This window comes from Ammodytes marinus (genome assembly GCF_949987685.1).
Source record: "Ammodytes marinus genome assembly, chromosome: 11".
NCBI lineage: Eukaryota > Metazoa > Chordata > Actinopteri > Uranoscopiformes > Ammodytidae > Ammodytes > Ammodytes marinus.
Genome location: NC_137215.1, coordinates 7841416 through 7858559, shown reverse-complemented (window position 1 = coordinate 7858559; position 17144 = coordinate 7841416). Strand labels below are relative to the sequence as shown.

The 17144-nt window shown below is 39.0% G+C and overlaps 1 protein-coding gene across 1 annotated transcript; it reads right to left on the bottom strand.

Moving 5' to 3' along the window:
* Positions 1-13034: 13034 nt before the first annotated feature.
* Positions 13035-16917, bottom strand: prokr1b (prokineticin receptor 1b; the record flags this gene model as incomplete). Its single annotated transcript, XM_080036461.1, has 2 exons — positions 13035-13743; positions 16454-16917. 2 exons carry the CDS (start codon positions 16915-16917, stop codon positions 13035-13037), a joined length of 1173 nt encoding a protein of 390 aa, XP_079892587.1.
* Between the last annotated feature and the right edge of the window lie 227 nt (positions 16918-17144).

Below are 17144 nucleotides of genomic sequence, written 5' to 3'. Positions count from 1 at the left end.
CTAAGCTTACATTTAGCCAAGTAGGCTGATGTTACTGACTGTATGTTAATAGAAGACAGACAGTATGGTGGCAGTTTCATGAGAGGGCTTGCTGTTTTTACCTTCCAAAAGTCAGAAACTAAAACACTGTCTTTTTAAATATAAAGGGCCCCAGAGAACGTTCATAAGGAAAGAGAGGCTGTGTGTTTCTGGTTTGAGTTTCATGATTCTGCCAATTGTGGTTTTTACGATTTCCTCCTCGCTCAGTTATCATACGAGCAGACCCAGTGTGAAATGGCCTTCACAGTTCAATGTCACTTTGTGCCTGCTGCATCTGTCAGTGAGTTTATCAGGGACACAAATGACTGGCTTCAGTGTCAAAGGAAACTTCTGTTAAGACGCTATTTTAAGTGATGACAGCTAAAGTGAAGTAAACTTAAGAATTACCAGTTTATTACAACTTCAAATTCACCTAATTGCTCAAACACAAAACACTTTTGCAGATGTGAACTAAACGTTACCTTTTACCAATAATATAATGTTCCATAGACATAGGTGAAACATGACAGTGAGGCATATTTTTCTGTGGTGATACCCACAGAAACAAATCACCCATTCACTTTTATTTTCTCTCTGCTCTCACTTTTCTTTCCAGTGCAGACCAGCTGTAACATGCTATTATATTAAACAACAGGTTTTATTTTTTCTGTTTTATTATTACAGAAACCCTGAATTAAAATCAGTCAATCTATTTGACATTTCTGTTTTGATCAAATGATCAAATCATTGTTTTTAGAAATCATGATCCTGTCTGTGTAGTTATTTTCTTCTTTACCACAAGAGGGCACTATACATCAACCTAAGACAGTGCCTGTGAGTCAGAGCAGGCACATCATCTGTAATGGTCAATTTTTATGGTGAAAAGTTGGAAAGATAATGGATTGGATTTATATAGCGCTTTTCAAGGCACTCAAAGACGCTTTACAGGGTTCCAGGTTCCATTCATGCACACACAGTCATACTGGTGGTGGTAAACTACCATAGTAGCCACAGCTGCCCTGGGGCAGACTGACGGAAGCGTGGCTGCCATTCAGCGCCTACGGCCCCTCCGACCACCACCTCAAACACACAGCAGTCATACACATTCACACGAGGCAATGTGGGTGAAGTGTCTTGATGTTATACTTTGGTCAATCTGCTACATCGGCCTATAGCCTCAGGGCTAAGTGAGGTCCTTTCAACAAAAACAATCATAGTATTACTATTATAACAACCTTTATACATGCATGCATGCATGTATTCGTGAAATTGAATGGATGGAAACTGGGACAATTAAACAAATCGCTGTCAGTCAGAATACATGTTGTTGCAATAACATGCTGACATCAATCAATTTATAATAAATATGTACACATGTAACAATACAGTTCATTTAAATTGAGTGAAAATACAATTGTTCACGTTCATGTGGCTTTGTAAAAGCTGTGCTCATATAGCACACGGGTATAAGCCTGTTGTGGATGGTAAATTGACTAGTTTGTAGCAACACTTTCTAAAGAAGTTTTGATTTGTTAGACCCAGGGAGGAATTCAATGCACCCCGGCTCCCATTGTAAGTATTTTCTAAGAAGCAGGCAGTGTGGGTGACGCACAGCACCACCGAGACACACCTACTAGTATTAAACATTGGTCCTAGCTGATGAGAAAAACCTCCCACGTTACGTAGCCCACACAAAGAACAGAAAGATCCAACTCTCACTTCAACAACTGAAATACAATGAATGAGAAAAACGGTTTATGTGTACTAAAGATACAACTGAATGTTTGATTATCAAAATAAATCACAGACACGGGGAAACACTCTTTTCTCAAATTCTGTCCACAATAATGAATTTGTTAATGCATTTTTTTCTTCTCTCTTTTGGCACTGCTAACATCATGCTGAATCTACAGTATACCAAAGGTCAGAAGGGACACATTCATAATAGATGAAACTATACTGTGAGATTGGAGTTTTACCCTGATGAGAACCAGCTGAGTTACATGTCAGTCCGTGGATTAAGCCACAGGTCTTACTGGAAGAAAAAATGTACTCCACAATCCAACTGCCATTATGTGCATTTGGAAGACTTGTATTACTTTTCTATTGTTCAGTGTGAAATGGGAAAAAATGCTCAGAAAAGCCTATCGTGGATAGAGCCCCGTTTGGCATGGAAACAGCATGTTCTATCTGGTGTATCCGTCTCAGATGATGGTGTTAGTAACATCAAGCAGCTTGTTGTTGTTACCCCTACGGTTTGGCCAAACTGATTTTTTTGGGACCAGCGTGAAACAAAATTGAATTCACCGTAGACTGGCAACTCCCCAAGTGGAGTACATGAGTCTGCTCTCAAATGACATGGGTTTGCAGAGTGCATCTGTACCCTGTTGTTAAATGTTAGTTCATCTTCTGCCTGGGTTTAAAAAACTACTCAGACCGAAAGTCCATCTTCCATCAACCTTTAAACAGACTGGGCATTTGTAAATGTTTAAATATTTGCCCTATCTTCGGAGGTTCTAATGACTCCCCACCTAAAACAATATTTACTGAAGATGATGTGTTTTTATCTTCATGGAATGGTAAATCCATGGAACTTCATGATATATTAATAATAATAATAATAATAATAATAATAATAATAATCTTCATTTGTATAGCGCCCTTCATACATACAATGCAGCTCAGAGTGCTTTACATGCACACATAAAGAAGATATAAAACAAAACACATTCATCACAGGCAATAAAACAAAGAGCAAAAGATGAAAATAAAATAAAAATAAAAATAAAAACATATAAACGTAAAAAATGCAATATAAACATAAAAAGTGCATACAATGCTAGAGCCAGAACTATTATATATTAAGAGTCAAAAAAGTTGCATACATACATACATACATATAATATACTGCATATAAAATAGTATGAAGATATCATTTTCATTAAATTTCACAAATGTCATAGGGTTTATCTCAGCTAATCTGACTGCATATTAAAATACATTATTTGAAGAGTACATGACTTACTGTGATATGCATGACACTGCCTTGTGTTTGTTTGAAAATGATTCAAGATATAAAGGTGATATATATATACACATTGATTAAAACTTAATCCAACTGAGCCCACTGATGCACAAACATATATGATGGGACTTCTGAACAAAGGTCATGTGTTGGATGTGGAGGGCTCACTGAGTATAAAAAAAATTTGTAAATCATGTGCTATGGCCTTCACAGACAGATCTCAAACCTCTAGAAACACCTTTGGGAGATGTCAGACAACCTGTCAGGCATCTCGGACTCCACAACCGTCATGAAAACACCAACTTAATACATTTTTAAAGAATGGTGTTCAGTCCCGAGATACTTGTAAAATCAGGATTCCAGGTACATTCAGGAGTAGCATTGACGTCACATTATAAGAGTGAAAATGGCAAGACTGAGCCACACAGAGTACTTTATGTAGACAGAATTTGTGTAGTCTCTTCCGGGACACCAAAGCACTTAGATAAAAACATCTCCTAAATCTGCACAGAGCTGCATAGAAGGGTCATTATGTACTTTTGACATTAAGGCTGACCTTTTTTTTTTTTTTTTTGTCGTAGACAGAGAGAGAGACAAGGGGAGGGAAGTTGCAGACAACAGTAGTATGAGTGGATGGAGACTCCTAGTCGCTCATGAGTATCTTCCAGTTTGCCCCCCCCCCCCCCCTTTAAAGGTCTGGACATGATGCAGGCTCAGTCAATATCACAAACTCAATAACTTTAATTAAAATTGATAGCCTATCCAGATTTAGAGTATATGTCATTAGGTTATTTGATCCAGCAGTCTTAGATGTGCCTTCTGGACTTTAAAAGCCTTATAACCTTCCAAATGTTTTGTGGATAGTCAAATGGAAATGTGTGGCTATAGGGGTCGGATACACTCCACCAAGTTTTAAATTACCAAGCTGTTTCCCCTGGGAATCATGCTTCACAAAGCCATCTTGTTATCAATTTTGATTGTGATTGTACTCAATCAGGCAGAAACCCCTAAAGTGACACACTAAGATTTAAAGTCTAAAGCAAGACTATAATTGATTAGGTGCTTGAATAAAAATCCCACAATGAAATCAAAACTAGAATAACAGGACGAATAAATCCATCTATCAGCATGCATCTGAAACCAATGGTTTTTATGTAAAAATATGAATACTGAGTGTGTGGACCAACTGCAAGAAGTAGAGCATAAATAAATAGTGTTTCTGAAGAGTGCTCTAGTACTCTATACATAAATGTTTTATTTCCGTGAGAATAAATATTTTCTTATCTTCCCTGGTCCACCTGCACTGAAATTGATTCATTGTCAAACATATCAGCCTTCCCACAGCTCTCTCCAACAGCACGGCAGGGAATAATAGTCTTTTTGAAACAAAGTGTAACCAATTCCCGATAAATGGTTAGAGAAGGCTTGCCCATCCCTAGAACTCTCCACCCGACATTCACTTTTTCAAGTCCTAAATCTAAAATACGAAATGTTTTGTTTGCCTGTGCCTTAAAAAAATATGTGTTTCATAAGAGATGTATGATCTACCAGACCCATGTTTTGGATAGCCATTCGTATTACAAGATGTTACTTGTCAGAAAAATAAATCTATATAGTAGATTGTGTTAAGATTTTGAATCAAAGAGCAAATAAGTCATTTTTCAGTGTAGTGCCATCTTCCAAAATGATCTACTTTGAGCTTGTTCCATTGAACAACTAAAAAAGAGGGAGGATGGATGGCCAGGAGCGAAATAGTTCATACAGTTTGTCATTTTTAATGTCATGCTGGGAGGTACTTCAGTTTGGAATATCAACTTTCCAACCAGCAAAATAAATAAATATAATTCTGACAGGATTAAAATCACCTCATTTCATCTCAGAATCCTCATCAACCAAATAGTCAAGCCTCTATAAGAAATAAGTGTCTCACATCAGTGCACAATCTTTGAGGAAGAGATTATAGCACTACCTGTGAAGAAGTAAATGTCATGCTTCATCATTCATACGGTGACACAGGGGGGGTGGATTAAGGCAGATTATCTACCAAACAAGGCTTTTAATGGCATAAATAGTGGCAAGGGACCCTCAGTATAAACTTTAAACAAATGCATTAAGTCGACTGACTGCAACAGTGTGTCTGCAAACCATTTTACGTTACCTAAAGTAGGGACCTTTAAATTATTTGTTTATCTGATCATTATGGCTGCTGTATGTCTACATGCCCAAGTCAGATTTATATATACCACCAAAAATGTGAGTATGTTGCTTACTACTGTTGTTAGTTATAAGTGAGTAAAGTAAGATAACACTAATCATAAATGCATCATACTGTATCCAAGTGTTTAGATTTCATTTGATTGAGGTGGACATGTTAACCACTCGTCCTTCTTACCAAAGCACAGAGAGGTGACACAACCACCAGGTTTGCGCTTTTCCTCCTTATTGTAGTGATTGTGCCTCTTATCCCTTGGGAGAAAGCTATTTCCGAAGCCAGCTAACCAGAACACTTCATTTTCTATCATTCTGAAGGGCCTCTCCATGACCACAGGGAGGCTCATTGGATTTGTACTGCCATTGTCCAGGTCACAAATAATTACTGGTGCAATAAAGCTTACATAAACAAGGTTTGGCTAAGAGACACAAGAGCAATACAGCAGTTAGATAATTATATATTTCAGAATAAAATGTAGATGGGTAATACACGTACACACATATGTAGATAAGAATGGTTCCAAATATGGTCTGATGATCAGAAAACAAACAGTGAATGACAAAGGTCTCAAGCGGGCTGGTATTTCATCCAGTGAGATTGTTATTGATGTAAGGACTTGGGAGGGATTTGTTATGTGACTGTTTACTTTCTCTCCTACTCTCCGATGTTCCAGTGGCTAAAATCTGATCCTTGATGGGCTGTCAACACAACGCAGCCCCATCATGGCAGGGTTCAGCCACTAACAACTATTGACACTGGGGGGATGGATGGCTTACTGTTTGTCTCTATGCCTGGTGGCGATAAAGTCAAAAATAATAAATTGTAAGATGTGACACTTGGATGGATGTTATGCTGCAGAAACGTCAACACGACCATGATTAGCAGGACTTGCTGTTCCCCTATGTGACCGTATAGCTCAGCATTGTGTGTCATATCAGATAATAATCAATGAGTTAAAGCTAAATCGGGGGCCATCTAGACAAAATCCAATATGTTTATTATATAGTATGGCCTTACAGCATACTTCAAGGCCATATTAGATTGAGGCATACATTGAGGTTACTTACAATCAATTTTATAAACAATGAATAGGAGGATTGTTTTATAACGTAATAACACACCACAGTCTTCCAGTTCACACACGGCTGCTCAGACACACCTGCTGCGACACTGTATAACAAAGGCCAGTGGACAAATGGGCGGTTGTTCATTTAGGCTGTTAAAGGAACAATGTTGATCAAATTGCTCTCTGGTCTAAGCACAACGTTGAGCCTGAAATCAGAATCATTATTCACGAGCAGCCAACGATTTGCTGTCACAGGATGGCCCTCGCCTGCAAAGCTGTAGGCCATGTTCGAGTGAGGAAGCACACACACATCGCATTAAACCGCCACCCCAAGAGAGATGGCCTTAAATGCCCTGGTTTGACGTCTAATAGTCATTAAATCTGCTACTGAACATTCTGTCAAGACCAACCCACCTGTTGATATAAAGCGGGGGTATTGCTTCTGTGTCTTCTTCGTGAAATAAAGGAGGTTACTGAGTGGAAAATAACCTACCCACAAAAAGCATTTTCTGTCAGAATAACGAACACATGGACACATTTCTAAGGTTTAATATTTTTTTCTCAATATATTTCCAGATTTATAAAAGGCTGTTGATTGGTTATCCGACTATAATTGACTTGGATGTACCCATTTTAAAATCTGTTTCTCCTAAATGTGAAGTTACATAACTACATGTCAACGTACAAACTAGCACTAGACTATAGTATGTCAATAGATGAGACTTTAGATTACAGTTAGGACATCTGAACATTTTCAAATACATGAACCTTTCTTGACCATGTCATCAATAATATGTCAATGTATTTCAGTCTCAGGTCAAAGCAAAAAGCGGAACTGCTTTGAGCTATGACATTAATAGCATGTGTAAAGTTTTTTTTTATTTAAAGAAATTGCGCCAAACTGGTGGCGTTTAAAATGAAATGGCCGTGTATGTTCTATTCTGTACACATTTAGTATAATTTAATTTATTTATTTTTATTTTATTTTATTTTTATTTTTTTTATTATTCTTTCGGACAATTCCACACAATACACACTTTTCTCTTGCAAATATTCATACATTATACTTTGTGTTGTCCGAAGGGAGACGGGAGCCAAAGGCTTATCAGGTCCCGCCCCCCATTAAGATACCTCTATATCAATATGACCCGATTGACTGCAGTCTACATTGTTAAAGGGAAAAGATGTGTGTTTCTCACTGAGAATGAGCTCATTGGAGCCAGATAATCAGAGGCTAAACTGTGCATGACATACTGCATGTGTATATAATTGTTCTTTATTTAAATTACCTGATGGTAGACAGGGGCCAGAGAGTACATAGACTAATGGGGACAATAAGCAAGGACCGTTATAAATGCAAAATAAACATGTCCAAGCATCTAACAACAGCCTGTAAGAAAATTTGCATGAGAGGCGACACTTTTTACAAGCTGTAAACATGCTAAACGAGGACCTAATGGCTATGGGAAGCATGACTTAACACGTGGCAAAATATTAAGAGTGAAGCACACTGCAGAGCGAGGATAAAAGGTCAGCGTATGCAATTTAAAGTAAATGTGTGCCACAGACAACATCTTATTAATACTGTCCTACTTTAATACAGCTAGACTAAATTGTTGGCAGCTTGTTAAACTGTACATGTAAATTACAGTGTGAATGGCCTTTTTAAACCACTGCTGTGGGTACACCTTAAGCTGTTATAAACAGTGAGTGGGTCGCTGTGCCTTTTCATAACAGGAATCTAATAATGGCCTCTTATTTGACCAGTCACCTGCATGTGGCACTGCTTAAAAGCTTTACGGAGAAAGTTTAGTACGGTTACAATACTCCACAACATTAGGTGTTCCACTGCAAATGAACAGATTCAGCCTCTGCACTATATGTCCACTACCATTGTTAGATGATTGAATATATGACCTGATCCTCACCAATGCAGCCTTCCAAAATTCAATTGTTCACTGCATCTCCACCGAGCATCAAAGTGTGCATACTAATATGGTAGACAACTGTGTATTTATTATTTCCAAATTCTTCATTCAGGTAAATGTGAGAGTTCAAGAGAAAAAAGTACAACAATTCTAAATGTATATTTGTATGACGTGTGATGGGAACGATTATTTCCTTATTTGCCCGACCCCAATCAAACCTTAAAGATCTCCTATTATACTACTTTTCTGGTCTTAATGTCTCATTTTTGACTCCTATGGAGCAACCTGACACGAATCACAGCACAAAAAAACATGTAGATTTTCGGGAAACTCTTCCTCTCATCTGGCGCGCTCAGCAGTCTCTGTCCACACTTGACTCTTTGCTTCTCCGCCCCCTCCCCCCTCCTGCAAACCCCACTCCGTTGTGATTGGTTACCTTTTTCAGCAGCACGCGGGCAGATATGAGCAGGAAGGTGGGGGCATGTGAGCAGGTTGCAGCATTACCATACATGGAAACATCCGCATTTTGTGACGACAAGAATATCAGGAAATTCTGAACCGATTTGAACACGTGATTTCTCGACCGGCTGCCCTAGTGTTTAGTGCTCTGCACAGCCACCCCAGACGGTCAGCAGGGAATACGTCTAAATGCATGTAAGTCATTACTTGACACTTAAGTATGGTTAAACATGACTATACATCATTATAACAACGTTTTTAGGTCATAAAAGTTGAAAAAGCATCATAGGTCCACTTTAAGTCTATAGTTTTGTGGTTATTTTCTAATATAACATATGCTTTTACTAATCTTATATATAGTTGGCATGCACATAAATGACAACATATTGTTTTCATTGAACATAATGCAGGGTTTTTTGTCAGTTGCTTGGCTTTACCTCTGGCTGAATAGCAGGCCCATTAAATCCACCAACCTGAGCCAATATGGATAGGTGTTACCAGGTCAGTGCTGAATATCCTGCCCCTGAATGGCCATGGATCTTTACATAAAATGTATTATCAGAAACTAAGGCATGACCATGTCACTCAGAATGATTAAAGATCCATCCTGAGATACTTTAACACATTTACATATAAACTATTTGGGATGTTCAATGCATTTTTGTTACTGACTCATAACATATTCCCAAAGCGGTGGGCATATATTTGCTACTTTAATTCAGCAGCACATGGATATGTAAAATTCACGAGTTTGCCAAGTTGTTCAAACATGTTAAACATGTTAAAATATGGATTCAGCATTTCAAATGAAAAGACAGTTCATTGTAGGTGAATGAAGAAAAACCTTCTGTTGATTGTTCAAAAAGTTTAACCTTTTCCGTCTATTATGTGGCTCTGCTGGAAACTTTTCTACATTTCTCATTATCCACTTCAATCAATGTATCCACAGGAAGATATAATTACTTGAGGACCTAGACATTTTAAGTGCATCATCTTTCTTTTTCTTCTTTTCGCACAAAAGAAGTGCAGGAACAGTTTTTGTGTTCCCTTTGAATTGCCAAGATGACAACTGATAAATCCCATCGCTCCTGATTCACTTGATTAGTTGCAACAGGGAGTGAAAACACATGTTTAAGAAACCACAGGATGTTTGAAAATTGCCAATTAAGGGGCTTTGTCTGAAACCTTTCACTATTTCTGTGTGCGCGTCTATACGTGACAAGGTTTACAAGGATGGTCACAATGCTAAATGCTGTGAACATTGTATGCATTTGAGGGTTTACAACTCATAATGAGTCTGCATGAATGCTTTATTGGCAATTACAATAAGCACACATAAAATGCATTTATCTACAAAATAAAGCATGCATTGTTTTAATTAACAAATAATCCACACAATTTAATTTCAAGACATTCAAAAGACGTGGGGATATATATTCACTGGCTTACAGTATTTTCAAAACAATACAATTCAAAATTACAACTCCATTGAAAAATCTGAACAATGTCTGGCAGGTAAAAAATAATAATTTAAATACAGTAGCAATGTATTTGTATGAAGAGTTATTTAGCCTCACTGAAAAACAATACAAACAAAATTGTTACAGGCAAAGTAAAGATGAACCTTTTAGTGCAGGTAATCAACATCATGGATCAATAAGATCTATAGCAGCTTTTTACAAGTCTTCCATGTAATACATTTTATACACATGCTACCACATTTCACAACAATAAAACGGTGCACAGTCACAGTACCAACAACACTTACATTCTCATAATACCTCAAATAGAAGTACTGTTTTTACTGCAGACTCATGTAGTTTGAGCTATTACTCACTACTGCTGGGTTGTGACCTTTTTTGTGATGATGCTTTAAATGTGTCCAAAATGTGATTCAAACAGGATGGAAATGTTCCATGCAAAATCATCATTATTATGTAGTTTTGAAAAGTCAGTGTGTCAGTGTGCCTGCAAGAATGCAGCACAATGTTATTCAGCATACCTTCAACTCCTCCTTCTTCTGCCTGATTAATTCAGGTTGCTAGTCCCACAGCGTTCATCGCAAAAAAATAAAAAATACATCAAACATGTGGCTCAGCGGGGAATAGTGTGATGTGAGTTTCGCCGAGCCGTTTTCCAAAAAATATGCAAAAGACAACAAAAATGTTCAATAGTAAAATAAATGGGGAACTGAAATGGAATGTTCAAAAACCCTATTTGGTAGACTGGGTGATATCATCACTAAAGTGAAGGGCAGCTGAAAAAGAAAGGAGAAAAAAGATTTAAACTCGCTGTCACTCGTACAAATTTCACCCTACATACATAATGTGTACATACAACGTAGGAAATTGTGTGCTGGTGGCACACATGTGACTACAGAAGCAAATAGACCTACACCTTTGGATATGTGAGTTTCCAAGTGATGTAAAGTTCAAGCAACTGCTGCGTAGGCTCCCATATTCAAGAGACTATACATTTCTGGAGAAACCCAAATGATACCACTTTTATAAACTGCTCTATTTCCACAATTTTAACACTAAAGACACTTTGTTCATCACACTACTACTTAACCAGGATCTCCTGCCTCTCACAGTGTGATCATTTTGACGATTGGATGGACCGTCTGCCAGTTACGAGCAGCAGTTTGTAGAAGAAAGTTTTCCATGAAATGGACTTTAAATATATATAGGGGAGAACGGAGGAATCTGAGGCATCGGGTAATGTGAGCCACCTCCTGTATCTAGGCAACGGAAAACATTTGTGGTCATGTGAGATATATGTTTTCAAGCTCCTCTCATTTCCCCATGGCCCTGAAAGAGAGGACCTCATGGTGCTGTGGTAAGCATGTTTTTTTTCACCAAAATAGGTATTTTGCATGTAAAAGTAAATTTTCTTGCTGTCAACTTAATCAACTGTTGTGCCAAAGCAAATGTATTCACGTAGAAAAACTTCTATCATACATCTTGATGAACTACCAACATATGAAACCATGTGATGCTGATAACTGAAGATTAGCCTGAAATGCTAAGAGAGGTAGTTTTTTTCTCAAATTGTGGTGGTGAGGGAAAGTGAGCCAAATGCTGTGGGGGAAAGTGAGCCACTGTCTCACTTTCCCCCACCATGAGGCACAAGTTAAGTTTAGTCTTAAACATATTTTAATGAAATATTACATGACAAAAGTTTTATTTTAATGTCATACATATTGTAGAAAAGCCATCATGCCAAGGAAATACACCAGGAAGACGACCTGGGGCAACCACACGGAAAGAGCACCTTCTCATCTTTCCCTGTAACCTTCAGGGCTGGAATGTAGAGTAGGCCTAGTTGTAGAGTATGACAGGCTGATGTTATAATCCAGTTGGGTCTTCTCCTGTGTTCTGAGTCCCAGGCTATTCTCGCTGGTTCTGATTTTCCTATGCTTTGACCCCCAGACACTAGCTGGCTCTAAGGGTCCTGTGTTCTGACCCCCAGACTGTGTTCTAATCTAACTGGTTCTATCTTTCATTTGAATCTTATTAAAACCTTTTGAATTATAATATGTTGTATTTGATTTTGTTCAGAGTTACTTTCAAGTGTTTAGAAAATTTGCTTTGCTTAATTGACCAAACCCCTTCATTCTTTTACTAGTCCGACATTAGTTCTGGAATGTGTGGCTAGCTTTCAGGATTCTTACTGTTATAATATGTGTTTTTATGGTAGTTTTAGAGTGGAAAAAGTAAGTGGATCAGTTTTAGAGTGGAAAAAGTAAGTGGATCAGTTTACCCCAACTTTTTTTAAAACAATCATATTTTCACTGCCCTTTGTCTTGACAAAATTGTGCTAATGCCCATTTCTAGGAAACATCCTGAATTAATGGGAAATGTGTAAATTTGAGTGATAAATCATTTTAGCTCGCTTACAGGGGAGCAAATGTAAAAAGTGGCTCAGATTACCCCGTTCTCCCCTATACAGTAGGCCTATATATATATATATATATATATATATATATATATATACATATATATATATATATATATATATATATATATATATATATATATATATATATATATATATATATATATATATATACATTAACGAGAGATATTCAAAGTTGTTTATCACCACGGCAACAAGTGCCACACAAGATCACAGAATCAGCAGGAGTGTATAGGGGAGGGACTGCTATTATAAACACACATCAATCACAGCAGGTAGTTATGTATATCAGCTTTTTGCTGGTTATATTACCAAGGGTTAGGATACGCACAAAGGTGCAGGATAGCTCAACATTACCTTGGTCATTTTCTAGGTACAAAAGTATTTTCATTACATATTTACTTTACTTCACCTCAGCTGAATGCATTCGATCTCCTCTGTTACAGGCTGGATGGATGATGTCCTAATATCCATCTCATCCACAGTCTTATTGGGGGCATATGTCGTCCTCCAGCGCAGCAGGACAATCTTCTTCAGGTACTTCACGGTGTTGTTCTTGACGCTGACAAAACAGAGGGTGTTGATAATGCTGTTGCTCATTGCAATGCACTCAATGATGTAGAAGGCCACCAATGAGTTCCTCTGTCGGGAGATGAGTGTTGGATAGAAATCTCGCAGGATGGTGAAAGCGTAGTACGGTGCCCAGCACAGGATGTACGCGGACAGGATCCCTATCAGGACCATCACTGTCTTGCGGCGACAACGCAACCTCTTCCTTATCTGCTCCGTCTGGAAACCCGGGACGCTCTTGAACCAGAGTTCCCTGGAAATTTGGGCGTAACACATCGACATGACGATCACAGGCCCGACAAACTCCAGAAAAAAGATAAAGAGGAAGTAGGACTGGTAGTAGGCCTGCTGGTCCACAGGCCAGATCTGGGCACAGAAGACTTTGTGAGTGTTTGAGGTGCTGTCGCCATGCGGATACATGGTCTCAGAGGCAAAGTAGGCAGAGGGAATGGAAATGAGAATGGGAATGATCCAGACTCCTGTTATCAGGCAGTAGGCCGTTTGGTACTTCATACGAGGCCTCAGAGGATGGACGATAGCCATATACCTGGAGGAACACAAACATATTGTTGCATTGAGGAGGCCGGCAGTAAATCCATAATACAATGAAATCAAACCGCCCTTTTTATTATGAGTGCTGTGGGAACTCAACCGATTTGGCAACGGGTTTCCATTCACTCGTTGAAGATTTAAGTTTGACACAGGGCTCCATCATCCATTGAAATACATAGTTCATGTTTGTGACTGTATGGCTATTTCATTATCAGTGGGCCAAACCTCTTCAATGTGGATACATAATAACGTAAAATACGTAAAGAGAACAGTGACCAGTCAGAACAATATGTGTATAACAATATAACATATCGTACAGATTTATATATAATATATGAAATACTATAGAAAATAATGTAAACTAACTCTTTCTCTATTTCTCTCTCCACTTCACACTCAGTCACTCAAACACTATCCGCAAAAACCTACCAATCCCATCTGCAAAAAAAAAAAAGATTGCAGATTGCTATCAATTGCCGATGGACAATTCCAACACCTATCGGCCCAACACTATTGCAGGCAATGGAACAGTCGGTTCAATCAATCTTTTCGAGGGTGCTACTTTAGACTAAATTACAATATATATGTAACATTATCCACATACTACTAATGATTTTTGCCTCTCCCAAAACATTCATGTTTTTTCAATATTTTTCACTCCCATTATAGGCCAATTTTGCCACAGCAGGCATTTTGCCTTGTCACAGTAGAAAATCACAGGTGTTGCGCATACCATTTACGATGGCTCTATTCAGTGTCCAAATCGATTTGTGACAGTGAGACAGCATGCACAATACCAGTACCCTCAAACTGGGTTTTTACTCTTCTTTTTTCCCTACTGTTACATGTAAACATGTCTTCTGGTGAAACAGTCCTTTTGATGCTCATTGATTAAATAAGAATTTCATTTCAATGCACAATGCACTTCTAGCTATGATGTTAGCCTTTGGCGGCTACATTCAGGATTGACATTCGCTAATAAGCCCATTAATGCATTCTGTTTCCCATCCCCTTATCTTAACAACACCAATTGTTTGTTCTCATTAAATTCAAGACTTGACCGAACCCCAGTCCTATGTAGTACTGATGGATGTTTCGGTATGCAAACAACAATGATGACCTTTTTACACCCATTGGGTTTGACGTGAGAAGTATTTTTAATTTCAACCAATTATATTTGTGCTAGAGGAGGATTGGTATAAACATGGCACAGGTATAGTGCAGGGCTCATCATGAGAGGATATCAACCTGTTGCACGCTGAACGGAGTAGCAATAGAAATGTTTTCTGTTGAGCTTGTTAGGCCTATGAATGAACAATTAAACATGAATCAAAGCATAGTGATGGTTCGCACAAGCACACATCTTTTTAAATTTGATAAGTTATACATCAAGACAAATATGTGCTTCCAAATCCCACAGTGCCAGTTCATCCCATGTGGAGGATTGCATCCTTGATTAAAGTGATCATCTCCACTTCAATGTGAATATGACAAGTAGCTCTGTGGGTGCGAAGAACCACTGTCATTAAACTTGTAGTAATATATCTTTTTGAAACATTTGACATGTAGTTCTGCTTAATTCAAGTAGTTGGTGATTTATTTCAGCTAATTGGTAAGGAATAAAGATGACATGTTTAAAAGATGTATTTCACAGAATACAGACAGCTGTGACAGCTGAGCAAGAGCATCTGTTGCATGCTTTAATCTAAAACTCTGATTCCTGTGTCTGAAAAAAAGCATCAGTCTAAAGGCCAGGACACACCACTCCGGCTACCTGAAAATGGAGACTGCCGATTCAGGGAGCTCCAGTCTTCCCGTCGCGGCCGAAAAAGTGCAAAGAACACACCAAACCGACTGCTGACTTTCCGTACGCTCTGCGCTTGCGCAGGACGTAATGTCTCCATAACAGCAGGCGGCGCTAATCTGTATTGTGGCCCAAAAAAATACGGAAGCCGGAAATGATGGGACGGCTTTCTAGACCATAAACATAGATAGAAATACGTATTTATATTTATGGACCATAAAGAGCACCATTTTTAGCAGAGAGTGGCGAGCATGCTGTCGAGCAGTCAACAAGGGTCGATGCATCTGAGTACTCGCTGAACGAAACAAACAAACACATTAAAACGATGGCTAACTGTTGTTAGCTGTTTGTGCTACCCGCCTCACTTCCGGGCTTCACTGATTCGCTAGCCCTCCACAAATCAAATTGCTCCAACTGAAAGACTGCCCGCCGCAGATTGAACATGTTCAATCGGCTCAAAAGAAGCCCGACGACATCTACGACGACCGATTTCACGGCACACACCAAACAGATTCGTGTCCCCGCCCCCTCCCGACTCTACGACGGCGATTATCGGGCCGGTGTGTCCTGGCCTTAAGTATCTCTCAACGTCTGACAGGAATGTTATTGTTAACAAGGTCGACCTGAGATCATGTTAAATCATTAATGAATTGGGGATATAGGAAATAAATGTAATGTATGCTGTGGCATGTTACATTAGAGCTGCACACTAACCCTAACCCTAACTCTAACCCTTAAAGGGCAATGTATACCGAGATATAAAAACATTTGAGCTTTATCGATTCAAACCTCTGAAGATACAAGACGAAAAAAAGCAGTGGGCTTATTGAACTGAACACAATTGTGTTCACAGGGACAAGCTCACTGACCCACAGAAATAATGAAGAAACAACAGACTCACCTGTCGACAGCGATGGCAAGCAATGCGTTTGTGGACACGTAGAGCGACACAGTCCGGAGATAGTTGATGGAGGCACACAGCACCAGTCCGTGATCCCAGGAAAGTTGCTTCACCACATAGTAGTCCACCAGGAACGGGCAGCACACCACTGCCACAATAAAGTCTGAGATGGCCAGGTTAGCGATGAGCAGGTTGGTGAGGTTGCGGAGCTTTTTGTAGCGAGTCAGCGTGGCAATGAATATGAAGTTCCCCAAGCCGCAGACAAGAATGATGCAGACAAGCACCACGCCGATAACAATGGTTGCCACAAAGAAGGCCTGGCCCTGTGTGGTGTCTGGAATCTCGTTGGGAGGGACGCCATAGTCCATATCATAGTTGTCCATGTAATTATCCTTGCCTGCTGGGTCACTCTCCTTCATCTCTGTGTGAGCTGCTACCATGTGGCTGATGTTGGAGTCCCCCATGTCTTATTGTGACAATTATTTTCCTGAAACGACTTTAGAATGTTTTAGGTTGTGTGTGTGAAGAGGAACAACAGGCTGACTCGCCTTTGGAAACAGCAGCACATCTTCACCTGGAACACAAAGTGACCCGTCTCAGTGTTAGGCATGTGAAATTTTTTTCATGCGATATTTTCTGATGAAAAATGTTTGTGAGGCGAGGTCATATCTAGCAAGGCCTTTTTGTAATT